The 24,916-nt window shown below is 41.3% G+C and overlaps 1 protein-coding gene and 1 pseudogene across 5 annotated transcripts in view; one reads left to right on the forward strand and one right to left on the reverse strand.

Annotated features, from left to right (window-relative positions):
- Positions 1–24,916, reverse strand: part of Gramd2b (GRAM domain containing 2B) — a 105,639-nt gene that overhangs the window by 17,208 nt on the left and 63,515 nt on the right. For 3 of the 5 annotated variants that reach the window (XM_063232433.1, XM_013141100.3, XM_063232431.1), the window contains exons 2-5: positions 10,796–10,915; positions 7,702–7,837; positions 5,791–5,857; positions 4,665–4,768 (exon numbers count right to left, since the gene is read on the reverse strand). In XM_063232433.1, the coding sequence (XP_063088503.1) occupies positions 4,665–4,768; positions 5,791–5,857; positions 7,702–7,837; positions 10,796–10,915 (427 nt within the window). The remainder of the gene's footprint in view (positions 1–4,664; positions 4,769–5,790; positions 5,858–7,701; positions 7,838–10,795; positions 10,916–24,916) is intronic. The other 2 variants (XM_003477370.5, XM_063232432.1) reach the window with 1 other exon arrangement.
- Positions 324–1,949, forward strand: LOC100732782 (serine palmitoyltransferase 1-like; annotated as a pseudogene).

A 24,916-nucleotide genomic window follows, 5' to 3' on the forward strand; every position in this document is an offset into this window, starting at 1 on the left:
CAAACACGGAAGTTACCTATTCTGGGCTCCTCTTTCCTGATCTATATGTCAGAGACAATCCTGTCTACTTCTCAGTTTTCTATGGAATAAATGATATAACATATAAAAAATGTCTGGTACGAAACAAGAAGTTCATCAATTTCCTCATTTGACTCATGAAATCCAGATGGGTGGGGGAAAAATCCAGTTTATTCTGCTTCTAATAAAACCATTTGTAACTGTAGAATCTACCATTATTAGTACTTATGTATGCTCTGCACTGCGCTGCCCCTTGTGTCACACAGCAGTGATCTACCTCCCGGGAAGAAGTCCGGAGGCTGACCATGGTGGCCGCGGCGGAGCACTGGGTACTGGGGGAGATGGCAGGCACTCTACGAGGCTCCTGCTTCCCATCTTATTTTAGAAGGAATTTTAATACTGTGGATAATCAGACTTCTTTTCTTCAAAACTTATAAATTACAAGAACAATCTGATCTTACAATCAACGAAAAGGAGGAATTGATTGAAGAGTGGCAGCCAGAACCTCTGGGTCCTCCTGTCTCCAAAGACCATCCTGCTCTCAACTATAACACTGTTTCAGGCCCTCCAAGCCACAAGATTGTGGGGAATGGGAAAGAGTCTGTAAACTTTGCCTCCTTTAATTTTCTTGGATTGCTAGATAACCCTTCGGTGAAGGCAGCAGCTTTAGCATCTCTAAAGAAGTATGGTGTTGGGGACCTGTGGATCTAGAGGCTTTTATGGGACATTTGATGTTCATTTGGATTTGGAAGGGCACCTGGCGAAATTTATGAAGACTGAAGAAGCCATTATATACTCATGGCTTTTCCACCATAGCCAGTGCAATTTCTTCTTACTCTAAAAAAGGGGCCATCGTATTTGTAGATAGAGCAGCCTGCTTTGCTATTCAGAAGGGATTACAGGCCTCAATCATGAAATTAAGTTATTTAATCATAATGATGTGGCTGATCTGGAACAATTACTAAAAAGAACACGAAATTGAAGATCAAAAGAATGCTCGCACGGCTCGTGTGAGACTCGACGGTTCATCATTAGAAGGATTGTATGTGAATACCGGAAGTGTTTGTCCTCTTCCGGAGTTCGTTAAGTTAAAATACAAATACAAGGCAAGGTCCTTCTGGAGGAAAGCCTTTCATTTGGAGTTCTTGGGGAGCATGGCTGAGGAGACACTGAGCACTACAGGATCAGTACTGATGACGTTCATCTTAGCAGTGCCAACATGGCACTCACTTGCTTCCATTGGTGGTTTTTGTTGTGGCAGGTCTTTTGTAATTGACCACCAGTGACTCTCTGGCCAGGGATACTGCTTTTCAGCATCTTTACCTTTCCTGTTAGCTGTTGCCACCATTGAGGCCCTTAACATCATGGAAGAGAACCCAGACATTTTTGCAGTATTGAAGAAAAAGTGCCAACAGATTCATAAAGCTTTACAAGGCACTTCTGGATTAAAAGTGGTGGGGGAGTCCTTTTCTCCAGCATTTCATCTACAACTGGAAGACAGCACTGGATCTCGAGAAAAAGATGTGAAACTGCTTCAGGAAATTGTAAGTCAGTGCATGGGCAAAAAAGTATTGCATTAACTCAGGCACGCTACTTAGAGAAAGAAGAGAAATGCCTCCTCCTCCAATCATCAGAGCTGTGGCCACAGTGGAACAAATAGAGGAAGAGCTGGAGAGAGCTGCATCTACCATTGAGGAAGCAGCACAGGCCGTCCTGCTATAGGCCGAGCCCAGCACCCAGCGGCCTCCACCATGGACATGCAGGCAGATGGGACTCCTCGGAGGTAACCCAGTAGGACTCAAGATATCTCATGGGATTGTTACTAAGCAGTGTGGAAACAGACCAAATGTGGGTGGGATGGGATGATCGTTATTTTTAAAAAACCATCGAAACACCCAGGAACTGCTTTTTTAAGAGGAAGATTAATAACAGCACCTATCCTAGTGTTTCACTTCTTTTATCCAATATTGTTTAAATGTTTTATCATAATACTCTTTCGTATTATTTTTGTTGAAACTGGAGCTCTAGTTTCTGTTCTTTCCTTCTGTGATAATGATCTTAGTATTTCATAAATATAACTTTGCAGTAAGTAATGCTAAGAGGAATACTTTGTATGTGATAACAGTTTGCCACAGAAAATATAATTCAACCACATCTTTTCCATTCTTCATATAAAGCTGAATGGTGACTGACAAAATTTATTTATTAGATGATAATGTTATTTAAGATGACCCTGTAACATGGCTATTTTAAAAGATAATGAAATTTACTTAACTTTAGATACATGCCTTGCTAATAGTCATACATGTAAAAAGTTAAAAATATATCAGATGGCACAAAAAATAGCAGACATTTCTGATATTTGTTATATTCTTATATCCAACTAGGATAGGTTTGAAAGGAAACTCAGATACTTTGATCCTTGAAAATAAAGTCACACACAGGTATGGAAAATGAAAATATCTGTCTCTTCCCATGGGTACACAAATTTGAATGTCCAGTTCATAAAAATGTACAGTATTTATGTACAGTATTTATGTACAGTATTCCTAGAGTTCAACAAGATCTGTGCGAAGCAGTGGTAATGAGGATTGAAGGAAAGGGCATGAGCTTTTAATTTTGAATATCTGCATTTTCACGTGGGCTCCTGAGGTGGAGTTATTTGCTATACTGCCAAGTTTCAGGCAGAAGACTATATGAAGAATGAGGAATTAACTGAAACTAGATATTTTCTTAAAGTTATTTTACTAAAAGAATTTTATTCAACAAAAATTTTCTAGGGCAAGAGATAATTCTAAGTTTTTAAGTTGAGACAACTTTGGAAACAATAATAATTTAATCTATAGTCAGGGAACTGATGAGCCTATTTTTGTCTCTACGTAGCTATGAGCCTTAAGAAGTTTATAATCAGCTACTTCCTAAGTTAAAAAATCACAACCAGATATTTGTGAATTTTGAAATGACTCTTCAGTGAGAGAAGATGGGATGGGAAACACATGTTAATTTTACCAGCAGCTGAACAGGCTGATTAAAGGACCCTGATTTAAGTGAGGCTATACCTTATTAGAATTTCTTCAGACTAGAGTCTGAAAAAGCTCTTTCTTCTAAAGCTAATGCACTACTGTTTGGGTGCTTCAGTTTGTAATGATCATGTTGGGTGGAGGTCTGCTGACGGGAAATTCTGCACATCTCTCTCTCGATACATCTTTAGAAGGGAAGAAAAACAAGTCATGGGGCTTACTCCCATGTCCTTCTAACTTTCCATCTCCTAATTCTACAGGTAGGACGCAGCATATGCAAAAGCAACCCATGTCTTTAAGAGACTAGTGTCACCCCTTTTGGTTTCTTTTGTCACTTCTCTGCCAGGAAGTAGAATTTTTAAAACATTGCTAGAATCGCATTAGCTTGAAACTGTTCTCACTGCCTTCATGAAGGCCCCCTTCGCTTAAAAATGAATAATTCTTTCTTCACAAAATGTCTTCAGCCCCACTGGTGTTGGTCTTCTCAGAGCAACTGACTCTGATTCCCTGGGAACTCTTCACACTAGTCAACCCTCTTCTATAAAAACTTCTTACAATCCAAAAATACAGAAATATGCTGGGAGACTACTTAATACTGCTTTGCATTATACTGATTTAGATAATACCTTGAATCAAAATGTTTATAAATACTCTGTATAATAAACAACACAAGAATAACATAACTCAAAGAATAGTATGCTACTTTATCATCTTAATACCAACAAAATGAAGAATTATTGTAGTTGCTGAGTGGTCTTTATATGATTGTCAGTGGCTTTAAAGAGACTATTTAAATGCAGTATGTTTACTCAAAACAAAGGCTTTCTAATCAGTTACTTTTATGATTCTAAAAGCCAATTCATAATCTTGACTCAAATGACTGAAAACTCACTGAAGTCACACAAACCTGAAAAGACATTTCTCTGACTTACTCAGATGCCCTGCTCAAAGGCAAGCGGGTGGGGACTGTCTTTTCTCTTTCTACAACACAATTTTAGAAGTCGGTGCCTTGGGCAAACTGCTGGTGCCTCCAGCAATTCTCATGTACTTGCAGGCTGTCCTGCACCTTTGCCCTCCTGAATCTGTATCTGATGAGAATGAAACGATCCACCAGTCCTATAAAAAGATGGGGTTCTGCCTGTGATGCTCCCAGAGGACAGTGCTCCAGGTCCTGTTCATTCATGCTAACGAAGGGAAACAGTTTATTTAGAGGTCAGAGGGCTTACACCTCTCTGCTAACAGATACGAACAAGGTGCAAAAATTAGTAATTCTTTTAAAAAATGTTTTGGTTTTAATGAATGCCTTCAAAATAAGGTACGGCACTCTGCCCCTAAGAACAACTCTCGAGTGTCCCTGGTGACGTTTGCGTAAAAGGGCTTTAGGGTGTGAGATGGTGGAGGTAGACTGTGTACAGAGTGAAGGAAACGAGTGAAAGCAGTAGTTATGGAAAAAGAGAGGCCAGTGTGACCTGGAGGCATCCAGTATCTGTCGTATTTGGTGCTATCACAAAAGAAACTCGGTAAAATGGCATAATCATGATGTGAATAAGCTAAATTTAAAATAATTTATATTTACAATATATAAAAAATACAGGTCTAACTTTCTTCTGTGAACATCATACCCACCTTAGTGTCTTTCCCAAAGACTTTGGAATGAAAACAAATCCAGTTTTCTGATACAAAGAGCTTTCCTTGGTACAGTATTTCTTTCTGTAGAGCGCAGGTAAAGCCTGCAAGAATACAGTGAGGTCCTTCAGAATTCCACTAGAATACTATTTATTTAAAACAAAAATTGTTTATATTTTGGTGACTCAAGGTTGGGCAGGGATGATACATATATATACATACATATATACTCACTCTCCAAAACTCTAACACACCCTTTTCAATTATCTTCAGTGGGCTAAAGTTGCTGTCCCTATAGCTTTTTTGCTACTGGGGATTGAACTCATAACCTTGCGCTTGCCAGGCAAACGATTCTGCCACTGAGCTAAATCCCCAGCCTCTATTTTTTTTTTTGGTCACTATAGTTTTTTAAAGTCATATGGAATCAAGACTAAAAGGCAAGTCTACCATGACACACTAGAAACTTGGTACCTCAAAAAACTACTCTGTTTAGGAAGATGCGTTACTCCCAGCCTTTCCTCCCCAGGGAGCGTCACTCAGGACTCTCTAATGAACCACACAGTCTCCTGGGGAAAGCACATACAGCTATACACCCTGCCTAGAGATCATAGCAGGAATCCAGCTTTGTCTTAACATTTGTATACTGAGGGAGGCAAAAGGTAAACTCAGGTCCCACCGTGAGGCTCACACTGACCTGGCATGCTGGGAAAGTGTTTAGGTGTGAACGCCATGTCCTGCATAGCACGTTAAAACACAAGGTATTAAAACACAGCGCTCCACTTAGATTTGTATTTCCTTTTACCTTTCTCTATTAAGCCTCTCTTGCCTTAGGCTTACTATTTTAAACCTTGGGAAGATTGAATTTTCTTCATTTCAGCAACAAATACAAAAGGCAAAGAGATCATTCTAGACCATGCCTGGAGGAGCCACATCCGTGATGCAATCCAGTTTCTCGGGCCCACACTCTCACCTTTCAAAGCGTTTGTGGGAAAATTAGTACCACATGATCTAATCCATTCAGAAACCCACTCCCCTGGGTAACTAGGTCCCCAGAATGTGCCCTCCTTCTCAACTCGTGAGGAACTTTTCAAATACAGCTTAGGAAGTCAGAAAGGTCACAACTTACTTTGTCTCAGGGGCTCCTCGGTGGGCACATCAAGGAACAACTTGTGAAAGTGCATGTTCGCTTTGTACTAAAGGAGGACAGAAGGCAGACACTGTTATGTGTTTTTGAGGAATGTCACCAATTGTAAACCCAATTTCAATTAAATAACAAATTTTTCCTCCTTTTACACTATCTTTTAGAATTCGTACTCTCTGACCTTCTAAGTCTCCAATACACTCTTCACTGAGACACAGCAGAGGTTGGGATACAGAAATTTTACTTTCAAATATGATTAATACCCTGCTGGGTGGATACAGGGTGTAGCCAGTGGTGAGCTCACATAACAGGGAAGGACAAGGATCTTCCTGATAAGCAATGAGAGAAAACAGTGAAGACTCTTAACTGGTAAAGGCACTAGAGCTTGGGGCACTACAGATACCAGTGTGTACCCGCACAGAGCACAGGCGTTCAAGGCTTTGTACTCGACTACACCTGGACTCTTCTGGCTCTGCTTCCTCCTTGTTGTGACAAGGGCCTGCTCACATAATGTGTCTATACCTTAGTTTCCTTTTCTGAACCAGTGGGCAAAACTATAACCTGCTAGGAGGGATGCCGCATGCTGCTGTGTGACAACACGTCAGAAGAACCCACCGCCTGGCATGACGTGTGGTCACTACTGTGAAGTGTGTGGCATTTGCTTAGTGACCAGAGGACGGAAGGAAGATCTGACACAGGAGACTTAACTTCTGGGGTAGCACAAGGACTAAGAGTCTGAAATGCTACGAATTGCTTCATTTTCAAGGCATTTGTCTCTGCAACAATAATGGATAACCAGCAGTTTAATTTCTGAACTGCTTTCACAACGTCATCCTCCCACTGAGAACATGGTATCCAAGTGCAGGCGTTGGACACTGTGTTGGGAATACTGAGTCACAGGACCCCTACCACAGAGCTCCTAATAGCCAGAGTTAGGTCCTTCCTCCTCGGCCTCCTGGGAGGCTTTCATAGAAGTCTGAAAGGAGAATCAGATACATTTCTAGGCTTTGGTGGCTTATTATCCAAACAGGAATTGTCTCTATGGCAAAACTGGCCCCATAATTGCTGTTTAAAAAAAAAAAATCCCTCCCAAAAGGTAGTAGATCAACTTAAATTAAAATTATACCACAAATATACCTAACTCTTGATTTTTGGAGAAGAAAATAACAAAAACTTTTAAAAAGGAGATTTTTTTTTTAAACTAGGATAACTTTGGAACTTAAATAATTTGCTATCTAGTTAAATTTCATGAGTGTTCCACCAATTTTTATGTTATTTACTTATTCTAGTTCTTAGTCGACACATATTCAAGTATGAAGAGGCAATGTGTCAAAAAGTAATGACAATGGAAAACCCTGGGCTATGCAGAGCTGTAGCTCTGAGGCAGAATACATCCTTAATGTAAGAGGCCTTGGGTTCAGTTCTCACAATTAAAACCAAAAACCAAAATCTTCAAGCTCCAGCCTCTAGTAAATATATCACACTGTATGATGAAACTGGGCTTTAAAGAAATAAAATTACTTCTAAAGAACTGTGACTGCTCGTAAGTCTTGCTTTGTGAGCTAGTTTCTTATCAGACTGCGATTTTAATACAAGGATGTCACCCTCCCTTCCTGCTAGACAAGTCCATGACTGCCAGGCTCTGCTGAGTACTCAACAGAGTTAGAGGCCACAGCTGGGCATTAACTGTCCCTCAATAGGCGTTGAGAGGTCACCTGTGGATCCTAATATCGATGAAAAATTGATTAGAGAAACTGCTACGTGTCTCATCTTCTACATTCTGTAAACTTGATGCCTAGGTGAGCCCTGACCAGCAGGAAGCTGCATGCTTGGGTTTTTTCTTCCCAGTGGCTCTAATGCTTGTTACTCTCCGAGACAACACTTCATTCCTGTTACCTGGCTAGAAGATGAAGATTTTTTCCTTTCCGTCTTAGGATCATTTTTGCTTTCTGTTTTACAGTTGTTCTTGTCACCTGCTAAAGAGGCACCATCGAAACTGGATTTTGATCTAGGAAAATAAAATCCAGGGAGACTGTAAAGTGAATTGCTTATGTTAATCATTGTTGTAATAAATCTCAATTATTATACCAAGTCACGAGAAAATATGACATTTGTTTTTCTCTTCTAGATAATCATTAATGATACTCTAAGGGCATTTACACAGCACATATGGTAGGCATAGAACGTCTTTCACAAACTAATCATGAACTGCAGAGCAGCAACTGAGATGGGAAAATAATTATATTATTTAACAATGCTACTTAAAAAGTATTTAAATCTGTATAAAGAGGTCTGGTTGAGGCAAATTACTAAACTACAACTATAGTCCAATCAAAGAATGTTTCAGAACCCACTACTATTTAACAAGTATTAATTGAATTGAGTTAGGGATTGTGTTACATGCTTTGGTGACACAGGTAGTCATTATTCTTGGGGAGCCTGTGTACACAGCATCAAACATTTTCTAAATGGGCGGTGCCTGATTTAGCAATACGTACCACTGGAGTCAGGAGAAGCTATGGAGACAGTAAGTCTGAGAGGCAGGAGCAGAACAACAGAACAGTGTGGGTGTAATATATACAGCCTTACAGGATAAGCAAGGCACTGGGTATGAGGAAAAGAGACAAAGTTGGGAGAATAATAAAAGTGACATCAGAAGAAGGAAAGAAAGGAAGGAAGGAAGAATGGAAGAATAGCAGAAAAAAAGACAAAAGGAAGGAAGGAAGGAAGGAAGGAAGAAGCATATTTAAATTCAAGTCTTTCTTGTTTTTTAAGGGCAGAGGTCAGAGAGCTTCAGAATTTTCTCTAAGGTGATTGTGGTCCTAGCTCTTCACTGAAGCAGATATGTCAATCTGCACAACCCTTCAACACTACAACCCTAACAAGTCATTTCCAAGCAGAATGTATATGTGGTTGCCAGAAGTAATATACATGTGAACAAATTTCATAATGATGCATGTGCCTTATTAGGAAAATGGTACCCATGAAATCTGATTCTATATTTATTATTCTTTAAAACAAGGCTCTGGATTTAGATCAAGAGATTTAGGAAGAATCTGAAATAATTCAGGTATGGTAGAGAGGCATAAATGAGCAATGCTTTGAGAGATACATCAGGCACTGACTTTTCTCTGCTGTGATAAGATGGATCATATCATGTCCTAGGCTGCTTCCAATGTCTTCCAAGACACAATATCAAGTCACAGGTTAAGTCTTTTCAGAAGTTTAGGGTAAATGTATTTGATTTTAGCTATAGGCCTTAAACCTATTCACATATAAAAATTTCCTATGGATTGTATGGATTACTTTTTTAGAAACTAAGAGCAAACATTTGTGTTCTATTTGAGGATGGAATTATTTTTCACAAATGCCAAATTCCATTTTATTCATATGACCTACTAATTTGAATGTATCGCCTCTACTGATTCAAATACTAAGGAACTGCCAAGGAAATGGTCAGATCTTCTAAAAAACTATGGACAGGAGCCGGGTGTAGTGGCTCATGCCTGTAATCCCAGCACTTAGGAGGCTGAGGTGGGAGGATCATTGTGAGTTCGAGACCAGCCTGGGCTACAAAGTGAGCTCAAGGCCAGCCTGAACTGCAGAGTGATAGCCCATCTCAAAAAAGACAAAAAAAAAAAAAAAAAAAAAAAAAAAAAAAAAAAAAAAGAACTATGTACGTAGGCAAATGTGCCAAGTAGGGCAGCTCTGTTTGGTAATCTTGGAGACAGCAATTCCTAACCACTTTACACACTTTCTACAAGTGTCTTGGAGTGAGACTGGAGGCCACCGTAAAATGGCAAGTATGGGGTCCCTTACACTACATTATTAAGACTTGCTAGACAACGTTAACAGGGCATTAATGCAGTGCAGGGGCCTCTCTGATGGCACAAGGCACATACCCACAGTGCACTGCTGATGTATGTACAGTTGTCCTTAAGAAACATGGAGAACTTGGGGTAAAAGCAGTGTTTTCAAGGTGACTGCTATAGATTGTCAACAGCGGTAAGATAACGCGAAAACTCACTTTGTGAGGCAGGATTCTCTGATGAAAAACCATTATAGAAAAAATGGCAAAAAACAAGATGTCACATCAGGCATCCCAAAAGACTAATGGATTATTAGGAACAGGAGTCTAAAGAGAGAAATCTGAGGGAAGAGCTAAGTCTTATGTTTGGCCTTGAATGAAATATGGGTCTGGAGAGCAAATATGGGCTGAGGAACCAGGAAAAAAAGTGCAAAGCATGAATTTGTTAGCTACCGCTTAGCAGAGGCCAAAGGAGGGAAAAGGTAGTTCTGAGTTCTAACGGTGGGAAAGGAGAGCAACCACTCCTCAGCACAGAAACAACTACATTTAGGACAGGCAGTGCAGCTCAGCGGTACAGTATTGGCCAGCATATTCCAGGCCCTAGGCTCAAGCTTCAGTGCTGTAAAAAAATCAAAATAAATCACAACAACCCTTCTTTACCCATCACTACGCATTAGTTTGTTTCTCTCTTTTAAGGGCTAAAATGCAGCTTTAAGACCTTGCATGGCAGCTGGTGCTTCTCAGGATGGGGCTATAAGTGCACATCTCAGATCACTTCTCTGCTGGTCCACCACCGCACCAGGCTTCCCAGGCACAGGACACAATGCCCGCCTGCTTCCTGGGATAGGTTATCTTCCACTCTTTGCTGTGGCTCCTGGGAAAGCAGGCCAGGTGTGCACACCCAAGGCTGAGCACCTTTCAAGCAGTCAGTCCAACCTTCCCAGGACTTCCAAACCTCCACCTGAGTGGTGTTCGCCTCTGCAGAATCAGCGCTTTCAAAAAGGGGCGCCGATCTGCAGAAGGCTGGGACTGAAGAAGAAATGGCCACTGCTAAGGAGAAAGGAACGCAAGCCTGGGGCCTTTCATTTACCTACGGCTGAGTCTCACCCTTAACAACAATTGTAAAACTAGACATGCTAGCACTTCCCACAACCCAGTAACAAAAGCCAAGTGAAAACTCACCGCAGGCAAATGCTTTTCTTCTGGTCTGGGGACTCGGCCTCCGCGGACGGGACAGGGGATTGGGCTGTCTGTGACTTGCAGGTCTTCTTTTTCTCATCCACGCCATTTTCAGTCTCTGAGCTAAAGAAGAGAATAAAGCGCTTCACCTTAGACATCCAGAGGGAGGTGGGAAGAAAAATGGTAAAGTGGTACCACCTCCCCTGGCCGAGGGAGGAATGATCTTTGGTCAGGTACTGACAGGTTGATCAGCTTTGACAGCTGTGTGACCTTTCCCAATCCCCAGTCTTAACTTTGCTTCACTAGCTGGGGCCTCAGGGGCAATAACTGCGGATCACAACTGCTTCTCGGTAACCTCTGACCATGCAGGGCCTTGCTCAGTTCCCAGGAGGGAGCTTGTGGCCCATGTGGTCAGCTCTGCCCAGTGTAAGTGTGTGCTGTGGCAGCGGATCACCTAGAGGCAGAGGAGCACCTGAAGGAGGGCCCTGAGCAGGCGCAGGGCAAACACACACATATACACACACACACACCCCACCCATAGCAGGCTGAGTGGCGCAGGTGCTGGGAAATTCCTCCCTTTGTTTGCACTTCTCACAGGTCATTTATCACCTATTGTAACCGATGAAGGTCCCACTTTGGGTTCCAGTTTTAAACATGCAGGTCTCCTAGGCAATTTACAGTCTCTAATCTTTATGACTGCCCAGGTGAGGTAGGGATCATTACTTTCCATTTTATGGATAAAAAATCTAAGGCTCTCACTGAGCATCTTGCCCAAGTTCATAGAGCTGGCATCTATTTTTTTTCAATAAGATTTTTTTGGTATATTTTAGATACATATAATGATCACATTCATCATAGCAAATTTGTGCCTCTACATGATAAAACTTGTAAGGTTTTTTTCCTTTTCCCCCATTCCCCTACCCTCCCTTCAAACCTAGCATCTATTTTGGCTGGGATTGCATCTTGGTTCTGTCCATGAGTAAGGTGTTTCTGTATATAATCTCAATCTCTCTCTCTCTCCCATTCATCCATCCTCCCAACCAATCATCCATTCACCTTCTCAACTACGCATTCACCCGTTTATTACCTCTTCATTGTGATAGCATCTTTACATTACACCAGGGTCTAGGATAGTGATGGTGTACAGTCACGAACAATGGATTTTGGGAAATTAGGTCTAACTTGGGTAAGACAGAGAATGGAAGGGAGTTAAGAGGAAGATAAAGCACGATAGTTTATACATTGAGTCACTAATAAATGCACTGTAGTAGATGCAGAATCTAGCTCCTTCTGTTGGTAGTCTGAAAACTATCCAGGGGTAGTTTCCAAAGTGGAAAGCAAAAGAAAAGGAATGCTGAAGGAAAAAGAGAAGGTACAATTCATGATCAGGTCTTTGTGGATGTCAGTCTGTGCAGCGAAGAAAACATTTCTGAGGCCGTGAGAATTCACTGGTAGCTAAACTATAAGCTAAGACAAAATAAGATGTTATCACAGATTTGCTAATTTTAATCCTAATTTATGACCCATGTGGTCTTTTCACCTGCACACAATCACATAGGCACGAAATGTTACTGGTCGGCTTAGGTTTTACGGTTGCTCACTTAGCACTTTTCACAGCACATGAATATTGTAGACCATACACCAGTCCTCATCCTAGTGGCAAAACCAAGACCAGGCATATCTGACAAAAATGACCAACGCATACTAATCCCTAAGCATGGGTGGTGCTCTCATTTTGTAGTTAAGCGTCTCTATTCTCCTAGCTTGGCAGACATAGAAGGCCAGAGACCTGACCTCCTTCAGTAAGGATTAAGTATATTAAAAGAGCTTAGTCCATTACCGTACTATACTATGTGCCAAAATGTTCATGGAAGGCCTTGAGATATACTGTTTGGTTAACAAAATTATAGAACTTTATTTAATCTTAGAATCAATTTAACTTATGGACTCAAACTGTTTTGGGACAGTTAAGTGAACCTTGGCTATATATTTTTTTTCTCTACCCTCCAGGTCCTCAGGCTATTTTGTCCTTTACCCTGGAGGAAGTCCTACTCCTGTTTTTCAAAAAGGCATTACCTCCACTTGGAGAAACCCCCTTTGGGAAAATAATTGTGTGTTTAAGTTCACTAACCCATCTCAGTATTTATTTAAACATTTATCAATCCTATGCAGGTTCAGATCAGATGTAGAAGCAGAGCCATAGTGGTCCAGAGAAAGGGCCACTCTGACTAGGAGGCAGTCAGAAAAGGTCTACCTCTGTTTGGAAGGAGTCCTGAGACACAGCCTGTCAGGGGAGAGGTGTCCCTTGCTCTGGGCAAAACCAGATCAGCATCAAGGTGTGTGGGAAGCCAAGTGTGAGCTGGAGTTGAGCCGCACTTAAGACCCTGGCTCTTCTTCGTCAGGGATTTCTGACCCAGGACAGAGTGGTAGGGAGAGGTTTCAGGGTCTCTAGCTTGGTGCTGAAAAGATGACAGCATATGCCTCTATGCATCCTATCATGTGTTTCACTGCAAAACACCAAATGGTGCTTAAGTTAACATGGCCTCTTTCCAGCTATTTCCCACCCCACCTTTCTTAAGTCTGCTCTTGTCTTCAGCATGGTTCCTCCTGGAGGGTCCCACCAGGGGCGTGTCCTCCTCCCAGCCTGTGGTCTGCTCCTGTCCCCTCCCCCTCCTGCTGCTGATTTTAGAACTTAGCAGGCTACTGATCCATCGGTGCCTTTGAGCTTCTGACTTTTCTCCCAAATGTCTTAAGTTATCCAACCACTGTTGTAATCTAGTTCTAACCAATGCGCCTCCTTTCTGTTCTATATGCGCCATTTCAATAGAGATTAAAATTCCATCTCTAGTAAAGACTTAAGTTTCAGCTCCTTGTAAATCTCTCTCCCCTCTCCATTCTTTTTAGGTTAAGTCTCCATTTCCAGTAAAAGCTTTAAGTTTCAGTTTCTTGTAAACCCCCCCCCCCCAGCCTATCTGTAATAAAATCTGCTGTCCTTAAGAAACGTTTAACTGCAAGGAAGTTACAGGAGATACCAAGAAGCCCAGATGCTATCAAACTGGGTCAAAGTTCACAACATTCCTGTGGTTTTCAGCTTTAAAATCCAGCTGTAAGGCGCGCAGTCTCCATATTGGCTCCCGGAGGCTGCGTCGCCAGGCCTGGCCTAAAATAAAGCCTTTGCTCCCTAAATTTTAATTTCTTGCTTCCTTGGATTTTATTCTGGGGTCTGAGCTATCACAACCACTGCACTAAATTCCTTAAAGATAGGGAACTTCAGTTTTTTTCTACAGCACTAGGTTTCGCATTTTGCTCAAGGTGGTCAGTTGACAGATGTGAGATTCATTATGTAGTGTTTCAAAAAGGAAGTAAATTCCATTTTAGGTTTCTGTTCATTTAAAAGTGCTACAGGCTCAGGAAGGTTAATTCCTAATAGTTGAGACTGTTTCCGCCTGCGGCCCTTACTTGGAGGTCTAGTCAACAGCATGTAAAAACTGGGTGCAATCCACACAGGGAGCTATATGTGGGTGGGGAAGTGGAATACTTCCCCCAGGGCCTCTGAGTAACTTTAAAGTCACTGAAGCTTAACAGGCTGCTCTTAAGTCATGAAAATACAAAAATCATTTTCTTTAAACAATAAACAAGACAAAGTCTTTTCAAGGACACTGACTAAAAGAGTTAACTGGGCAGCAAACAAGCGGAAAACCCAATCTCCCCTTTCAACAGTGGTTACTGCTTGGTCCTGCTGGTGGGACCTCGGGGCTTCACTAAGGAGAGATCAGTACTCAGGAAACAGCAGATGCTGGAAACACATGGCCAGGCACCACTGGGTCTTGGCAGGTTATTCCCGCCCAGTTTATACATCAGTTTTAAGCCCTGAAAGCTCACCTTGCAGAAGTTCTGAGCAGTGAGATGTCACACCAAGCAGGCCTGACTTCACATGCTGGGTAATCCTTATATTACCAGCAAGAATGTGCTAGCTTCAACAAAACCCTGCCACACACTGTTACTCAACACATAAATAAAAACCAGGCTGTATCAACCTTATTAACAGCCTGATATCTGTCACTTCTTAGACCTCATCAGTCTGATGACTTAAATGTGGATTTCACAGTTTGTAAGAGTTAGTATTCTCACTTAAAGCCAATGATCATTTCCTTTGGAGATAGTAAACTCCACTGGTTTCTTCTGTCCTGTCAGTCTCCTATGCCCATTAATTTGTAATTGTACTTTTGATACAAACTACAGGTTCAGGAGCAAACCCAGTCAAAAATTCTTAAGGTCCTCAAAACACAATCAGCCATCTTCACCTGTGAAATGGGCCTCTCCCTTATGGATGGATTATAGCTCCATCACCTGTGGTAACTAGCAGTGGATGTCACTCCATGAATGGGCCATTACCCTTTCCTTTGGAAAGAGCTGACCACTTGCACATTGAATCCGCTCTGTCCAGATTCACGAGTTCTACAGATTTTTACCTCCAACTTCCCTATACATATTCCCAGGTCAAGGCCATAACTCTCTCTTTTTAAGAGCTCATATTCTATTTCTTTGAGTGTGTACTTGTAAAATTCTGCCCAGTACATTACTTTATGCACCTTTTACTGACACACCCTGGAAACTCTTTTTCTGTGATGGAAGTCAGAGAACCTGAGACCTATTCTGTGGGTGGGATGAACCCGGGCTCCTCCTCTCTACTATGACACCATCTGGGACCCTGCCCAGCGGCACTGCTAAGAATGTGCTGTGCTCAGCTATCTTCATGTGCAAGTCCACGTAAGTAAGGTGTCTCTAGGCAGAAGCTATGATGATGCTGCATCTCAGGTGAATGAGAATAAAGAGTCTCCTGTGGTTTAGTACAGAGAGTACCTTTTCAACCACAATGACAATGCCTTAAATTTGAGTTTATCTTCATGTTAAATTAGTTTAAGCAAAGGCATAAAAATTAATGTCACTAAACTGTCCTGTGCTAGCACAGGTGGGAGTAATTTTACACTCACCACCATTTAAAAAACAAATCTCTGATCATCATTTTTAAAGCCTCAGTCTTAATCTAAAGCATGATGGTACATGTCTGTAATTCTGGCATCCTGGGATGCTGACACAGGAAGACTACAAGGTTCAGCCCATGCTGGGCATTTACTGACTTAGAAACACCCTGTCTCCAAAAAAACCCCCCCCAAAAACAAACAAAAAAAAACCGGGTAGAGGATGTAGCTCACTGTGGGCAGCCCTAGTGGGTTCAGTCCCAGTACTGCCACAAGAAAAAACAAAACAAGACATTACAGTCTTGACTGCCAGAGACTCTCCATAGGATAAATTCCCAGAGTTAGGACTGCTGTGATCCAGGCCTGCTCAGGAAGGAGAAAGTGGCTGAAACCCTGCAGAGAAATTCAGCTGCCACCTGGACCAGGCCCCTGTTTCTGGTGTGCTGCTTGCTTGATGGCTCAGTGGCTAGCGGGGAAAGGTGGACTGTGAAGTGAAGAGGAGAGAGGAAGGTGCTTGGAACCACTGGCAGCAGCTACAGTACAGACACAGACGGACATCAGGGACCGAAAGGAAGCGGAATGGGTCTGAGGTGCAGAGGCTGGCAGCAGAGAGAGCAGCATGACTGCAGACTGTTTAACCTGTCTGATCTGCTAAACTCGGCAATCTGCCACGTTAGTCTTCCATTTACGATTTCATTAGAGCATCTCTTTTTCTAGATATTTTAAATCTGTCTACTTATTTACTCCTGAATAGGGACTCTAAGTATCAATACAAAATTTAAGTTACAAATAGACCAATTTCCTTCTCCCTCTGCTTCTCTTCAGGTGTACTCACTGCTTTCAGTAATTTGTGTCCTTCCTAAGAGAGTCTGCACATGACCGTGTGTATTTTTAAACGGTAACTGATAGTATATTATCCTACACCTTGCTACCTTTATTTTTTAACTTACTGTATCTTGGTGCTTTTTTTCTTCTAGTATACAAGATCTTCCTCATTGTTTTTTAGTGACTCCATAGAACTGCATTGTAACGAATGAACTATCATTTAGTTAGTTTCTTATTAATGGCACTTAGATGAATTTTGGTCATTTGTGAATACAAAGTACACTGTAACAAATGTCTCTGTATTTATTACGTATGGAAATACAGTCATAGGACAAGTTCCTGGAAGTGTAACTGCTGCATCAAAAGGCATGTGATTTAAAACCTTTTATAGTTACTGCCAAACTGCCCTCATAGAGCTTCTATGACTCAGACCTTCGACATACAGCAGTCTTATACATTCCAAATAATAAAGTATCCAACTGAGGTTTATCTCTAGTCCTTTTTATTTTCCTTTTGGGATCAAGTTTTACTAAATTTTTCAGGCTAATTTCAGAGCTTGCAATTCTTCTGCCAGAGCCTTTCAAGTGTCTGGGATTATGAGCTAAATTTTTTGATCTTTGCAAATATACTAGGTTAAAAAAATGTGACAAAAAACAAAGTAATTCTATTACAATTATAATTTGCATTTTATTCCTTACAAGCAAGGTTGAGTATATTTTCTTTCTTTCTTTCTTTTTAAAGATAGGGTCTCAATATGTATTTCATTCAGGCTGGCCTTGAATTCACTACATAGCCCAGATTGGCCTTGAACTCTTGGGGATCCTCTTGTCTCAGCCTCCCAGATACTGGGATTATAGATATGTGCCACCATGCCCAGCTAAGTATATTTTCAAATAGTAAGAGTTTATTTATTTATTTTTAAACATTTTCTGTTTTTGCTGGGAATGAGGACCCCAGCTGTGAAAAAAATCTCAGGAATACAGATTAATGATAGGAGACTTGCCAGCAGGCATCACGCATTGGGTTTAATCCCCACTCATCAAAAACAAACAAAAATTGAAAAGAAAAACCCCACCTATTTGTGAATTAAATATTTATATGAACATTATGCCAATTTTTCTAAAGGGTTCATGATAGAAACATTTAGGAAAAACAATTCTTATTTATAACTGTGTCACAGATTCTTGACTACATCTTGAAACTGACTCTAAAAAAGATTACAGATCTTGCTATTTTGCACATGTTGGCCTTGAACATGTGGCTTCAAGCAATCTTCTTACATGCAATGTGGTACACTGCCCTGTCAGTTAATCATGGATCACCTTGGTATATTCCTCGAGGCTTCTGCCCAGGAGGCTGCCAGGTGATGGACTACCAGCTATCCCCAGACTCAGTCAGTGCAATTTTCTTTTTTTTTATTTAAAAGGAAAAAAGAGAAAGAAACAGAACAAAACAAAACAGTGTAAGGGTACAAGTAATACAGAACTACAAAAAACAAAACAAAACAAACAAACAAAAAAACAGGTATCACCAGTTAATAGATTACACACTATCATCTTTGAAACGGTTATTCAGGTCACAGGATCAAAGCATACAAAGTGAACATTCAAACAGTCAGTGCAATTTTCCTGGCAATGATGCTACCCACCTTGATGCCCCTGTCCACACCCTTTGCTATCCAACTTGTTAACCAAATACCTGACCATCTGTAATGACTCTGCATTTGTGCTTGCTCTTTGATTGGCTTTTATTTCCTACAGATTCTTTACCAATTTTGTTTGGGAGCCTAAGTATTACCATTTGCTGCTGCGATGTGTGATTTGAGTGTTAAGATAGTTGTGTCAGATGTTAGTAATTGACACTGGAATGGAATAAGGAACTAGAGATTGATAGGGTTATGATCAAAATGAAACCAAAAGAATGTGAAGTAAAGCCAATGAAATTGATGTTGCTTGTGAATCTACTGACACTTGCTAACATATCACTAACATATAGTTTAGGTTATGGCACAGCTCACTCGTGACAGACTTACAAAAATACCTAAGAAAGATTACATAAAAGGAATGCCAAAGACACATTTTTTTTACCCCACTAAAATTTTCAGTGAAATCTGACAGGCTCCTAGTTCAAGACAGAAAATGTGAGCAGAAATGTTTGCCTCTCTCTCTAAGGTCTTCAAAATAAGCACTTCTAAAAGGAGTGATAATTCCACTACAATAATGAAAGAAAACCATCAATAGAAGGGTGATCTCCCAAAATTCTTAGAAAATGGGGAGCAGAAAATGATATTCATACAGTATTTACTCTGGTGACAAAGAAGGCTAGAATGGGCATCAGTGGGTCCTACAGAAGGAGATTTCCTGGTCAAAGTTCAGGGAGGCTCTGTAGTAGGAGGAAATCCTGAAAACATTAGGTTTGATCAAAAAGAGATACTTTGATGGCCTCCTTCTGATCAGACTCAAATGGCTGGCAGTCAAGAGGTTAGCCCAGAAGGGAAAAATGTTTTCCTTTTTTGTACTAGGGAAGCAAACTCATGACCTCACGCCTGCCAGGCAGGCACTTATGCCACTGAGCTAAACCCCAGAAAATCTTAAAGCCTGAAGCAGAGAACAAAGATTCCCAGTGTGGGGAGTGGAGCCCCAAGTGTGTCCTCATCCTTCTGTTATTTTGGGGGTTGTTTTGTTTTGTTGGTACCTGGGATCAAACTCATGACCTTGTGCTTGCTAGGTAGGACCTTATGCCACTGAGTTAAATCCTCAGCCTCCTTCCGTTATTGATAAGTCACAAAATCAATTCTGTATACATGAGCAACAGAGGTGGAGATTAACTGTCCTTTCTTCCTACACCCTCTACTTAAATACACAATGGAAATCAAAGATTGCCCAATCTTTCCAAGAAAACCTGAAGGCTAAAAAAGAAAGTCAAGATAAATGAACAAGAGAGTAAATTCCAAGGAAGATAACTTCAGAGAACAAAAGAAAACTTCAAAGGAACAAAAGAAGAAAAAGAAAACACAAGGCTAGGGGTCTATTTCACAAAAGAAAACTTCAAAGGAACAAAAGAAGAAAAAGAAAACACAAGGCTAGGGGTCTATTTCGGTGATAGAATGCTTACCCAGTCCTAAGTTCCATCTCCAGAACTGAAACAAAACAAAACAAAACAAAACAAAACAGAACAGAACAGAACAGAACAGAACAGAACAGAACAGAACAGAACAGAACAAAACAATCCCACAGCCTTCTAACTAATGTCTTCAGAGACAGAAAGCCGGCACCCATGGAAAAGGAACCACAGTGCTACAGAAAAGGAAACACTACCCCTCTCCCAACTATCCGAGAGTCCAAATCCTTGCTGAGCCTGTAAGACACGAGAGAAGCTGCTCTGCACCCCTCCTGCTCTCGCTAACCTTCGCTTGCTCTACCTACCACACTCAGCTCCAAGGAACACGTAACACGAAGTCACAGAGCAGGCCACCGTCTGCGTCCAGCTTACTTCTGTAACCTGGTCTCACAGAGCGCCCTCTGTTTCCACTAGAAAGAGCAAGTCACCGTCCCATTCCTGCCTTTAATCTGATCTCAATTCTGTTTTTCTAAATCAATGCTTTTCTCAAAGCCTAAGGCAACTCATATAACGCCAGAAGGTGTTTCCCAAGATTCTGATTCTGAAGTGGGGCAGAAAACTGGCTTGTATTAAAAATGAACACACACACACACACACACACACACACACACACAGAGCCTCATAAGCTCCACCAGAACATTAAAATGAAGTCAACAGAACAGAACAGCTGCAGCTGCCAGTTTCCCTTCTAACTCTGGAACTCTGAGCAGAGATTTCAGAGTCTCCCTCTTCAAGACTGTAGGACATCAATGCCTGATTCATCCTCCTGAGACTGCACTGTGACAGTGCTCTGGAGCTGATAATGGCTTTCACTGAGCCTCAGGTGGAGGCATTTGGATGGGAGTCAAGACCCTCCAGAGCTGCCCTATCTCCCACTAGGTTCCAAAAACAACCCTCCATGCTGGCTGTGCTGGTCTTCTCACATGGCCTCATAGTGATCCATCTTTACTCTGCACTGGCTGTGGTTCCTCTAGCCTGTAATATCCTCCCCTCCTTGACCAGCATCGTGCCAGGCACTGGACAAATCTTCCTATTATTCCCTCCCTCTGACACTGGCCTCCCTCTCTTCATTTCCAATGTCTGGATGAAAGAAACTGTGCAGCTGATAACTGGAAAACAGTACACTCGCAATACAGGACCACAGTCTGCATTTTTAAAAATGCAGACTTACATTTTATCTCAAATTATCCTAGCACTTCTCCCTAAGTGTGTCTGACAAGTCCTATCAAGAGGGCCCTGTGGAGGGCTGGGGATGAGGACTGGACAAGCTCAGTCTTTGCACTTTTCCCCACTGCTCAATTAGTACTGTGTGCAAACTGGTTTTTCAAACTGATTGTAAGGTAAGCAATAATTTGAAACTATATGGAAACTTGAAAGAGTTTCCTTCATTACTGGAAAAAACAACAGCAGACAAAATCATAATCAAACCATGTGACTTTTCAGTAGTGGCATTTTGAGGCCACGCACAGTTGGAAAACAATAGAGAATAATACAATAGAGAATAATAAAACAATAGAGAATAATAAGAAAATCCAGCAAGGAGGCAGCAGTTGACTTTTCCAGTTTTTGGCCAAGGCAGACGGATGCTGTTGGTAGAGTTCTCTTTCACTATTCACCGTCTCAGCATGTAAATACTATTTTGTCCTTCTCAGTACCAACAGAATTTCCAAATATACACACTAACTATATCCCAGTTATCAAACCAGAATACTACCTTCTTGGGGCCAAGACTTTAAATATTCTTTGCACTTCTATCTCCATTCTTTTTTTGAAGCTGTTCTACTAGCTGAATATCTGAGTAAGACACTTTGCATAAGACAACTCAGATACGAGAAGGCAGGAGTTCGCGTAAGGATTTTGGCCTGACAGACATGCGAATAGGATGAAAAACTGATCCAAACAGGGAAAGGCAGACATGGAAGAGAGCAGGTCATAAAGTTGAGAAAAAAATTAGATAAAGTACAATACTGACAAATTTTCAGCAATTAGTACAAATATTTAAAATAGCACAAATATCAGCAGGGTGTGGGAGGGTACATGCCTATAATCCCAGCACCCAGGGAAGCTGACACAGGACCAAGGACTGCAAGTTAGAGCCCTGCCCAAACAACTTAGACACCTGGCGAGACCCGGTGTCAAAAAGTAAAACAAAACGATATAAAGCACACACAAAAGGCTGGGAATGCAGCCCAGTACAAAGACCCTGGATTCCATCCTTAGTACCAAATGAATAAAAAAATGTAAAATATCATAAATATCAAATAGTATTAAAAAGTAGGTCAAGTACTTTAGTAATATGTAGTTATATATTAAAATCTGGTTTATGGAGGGCCATGTGGTCACTGGGAATATTTTTTAGAGGAAAAAAATTATTTAGAAAACAAATATGCCACATCATAATTCAAAACAGCCATTTGGAATTAAACACAACTGTGAATTACGGGGAGGCTGAGCTCTTTAATGAATCAGACTTGCAACAGGGCAAACTGATAAGTGGGCATATGGCTAAGAGAAAGCACACCCTAGAATTTAAGGGTAACTAAGCTCCCCTGCTGAATAGCCACACAACACAACTGTTTTGTTAACACAAAGAATTTGGGGTCACATCCTGCACATGGCTGGGAACAACAAGCACGTAGCATGGGTTGATACATCATTTGCAATACATTTATAATTGAAATGAAGAACTTATACACATGCATAAAAAGCAAAACTCACTTATGTCAATTCTACTGAAACCAGAATAATGCTAACACATCTCCTGTGGAGTTTTAAAATTAAGTGAGGGCCATCACCAAGGAGATGAATTTGCACTGTTTTAAAGGATGAGAAGAGGGGCTGGGGGTTTAGCTCAGCAGCATAAGTGCCCGCCTTGCAAGCAGGCAGTTGTGAGTTCGATCCCTGGTACTGATAAAAAGGAAAAAGACAAAAAAAAAAGGATGAGAAGAACAAGGATAGTGAGGACTTCAGTTATAAAAAGTTACAGTATGCAAAGGAGAAAGCAAAGAACACGCAGCCTGTGTAGCAGCAATGCCAAAGAGAGCAAGTGTTTATTCACAAGGACGGAGAGGCGAGAGGACGGGAGGGCCAGAGCTGAGATCACTGCTGAACACAGGAGTTCCCAGAGTGACACTTTCTGACACCGTGGATGAGTTCACAAAGATGGCACTGATGAGAAAATTACTACGTATCTTCTGATGGATGGGAAGTATTGAAGAGAATAATGTCAGTAAAATGTTACGGTCTGAGTATGCGTCCACAAAATTCTACATTGCGATCTGAACACCTACAGGAAAGGCACTGCCATGTCAGGGAGTAATGTCTGGGGAGGTGATCCAGTTACAAGAGTGGGACCCCCAGGAATGGAGTCAGCTGGAGGCGCCTGAGGTGCTCATTATGAGCCAGACGAGAGGACACGGTAAAGACAGGTGTCCATAAACCAGGAAGCGGCTCCTGGTTTGATGTGGATTTTGCTGGCACCTGGATCTTGGACTTCCAGGTTCTAAAAGTATTAGAAAAAAGTTCCAGTTCATGTTTCACCACAGTAGCCCAACCTAAGACACCAGGTTTTCCTCTTCCAGAAAAATGAATGGAGGACCAGTGGACAGTAAGCATGAGTCTTGGGAGGAGGCAGAGACACTAGAAACTTCACGGGCAGAACATTCCCTCATGATCATATAAATTCCTCTTAAATTAGATTTTCACCTCTTGTGACCTTTGTGAAATTATACCCACAATAAAGAATTTTATTGGGTGGGGAGGTACTAAACTGTATCAAGCCAGCAATACATGTATTTGACCGGAAGGAGTATTTTACTTATTATAGTACAATAATGTTTAAGTTTAAAACACAAATAAAAACCAAGGCTGTTAGAAGCAGACTGTGAGAGACCAATGTTTGCTTTTGAGATGGCCTCTCTGTCCCCAAGTAGCTGACTGCATTGCTCTATGGCTCAGCAGTTGGAGAAGTCTTAGGGGCTGAGGCCTTGGAGAGAGGGGATGCCTCGTGACACCCTCCTGGCATGTGTGACGGTGAGAGCCCTCTCCTCATGCTTTACCGTGTCTTTCTGTTCCAATCAAAGTCAGAGTGGGCTGACGTCCAGTGACGTGGGCACTGTGGCAGAGTTAAGTGGCCAGGACAGCACAAGGGCTTAAGACACATGTCTGCTTTGTTTCTCCTTCATTTACACTGGGCATTGCTTCTTCCTTCCCCTTCTGCCTTGATTCTGACTTGACAGTCCTGATAGCAGGGCGTGGGCGGGGTGTCTGTGGACAACTGGGACATCAGCAGGGCTGTGCCTCATGGCAGCTGCCCACAAGCCTGCCCTGGATTTCACTGCACATCACAAGCGGGTCAGCGTGGCCTGGCACAGGAGGACATCATCGGCACACCTGCGTGCTCGCTGTTTGAATGTCGTAAATTATAAAAACTAAGGACTGCTTTCCTGATTAAAAAAACCCAGCCAGTTGGGGTAGGAGCGCCTGTCGGCTCACCTACTCAGGCAGTTGAGGTACGAGAACTACTGGAACCTAGATGTTCACACCAGCCTGGGCAGCAAGATCTGGTATAAAAATAACAAATAAGATAAAATAAATTTTAAAAAACCGATGGCACTCAACTTCCAGAAAAGGAACTGTCATTTCTTAAAAATAGTGTGTCTATACACTAGAGAAAAAATTTTCTATAAAAGGCTCTGCTTTAGCCAAAACACTCCCAAACCAGTTATAATTTACTTTAGGAAAGTACAGTTCATGCTACTCAATGACAAAAAATAACACAGTATGGTTTCATTTCTGAGGTTTTAAAAATGCAAATGTTTCCTCCTAAGGAAGTAAATGTCTTTCAGTTGTCTTTGATTTCCCCAGAATTTGCCCATGTTTTACACATAAAGGTGTCAATATATTAAATTATTTCATATTATTAATATAACTATAAATGTAATATATAATTGTTGTATGTATCAAGCTTTGGAATAAGTGCAGAATTCATGGTTAACTCCTCACTGTTATTGAAGAGATGTTTATTCCAACATTTTAAATATAACTAACTTGTGCAGGATAGAATAACTGGATTTAATGTAATTTATAAATGACAATTACTACCTACGTCAAGGAAATAAGCACTGAATATAAATAAATTTTAATTAGCCTTACATCTATACCTTCATTTCCTGTTTGTAATTTTTCCCACTACACA

This window comes from Cavia porcellus, unplaced genomic scaffold, assembly GCF_034190915.1.
Source record: "Cavia porcellus strain 051 isolate PalLab524CR breed Dunkin Hartley unplaced genomic scaffold, mCavPor4.1 scaffold_21, whole genome shotgun sequence".
Classification (NCBI taxonomy): domain Eukaryota; kingdom Metazoa; phylum Chordata; class Mammalia; order Rodentia; family Caviidae; genus Cavia; species Cavia porcellus.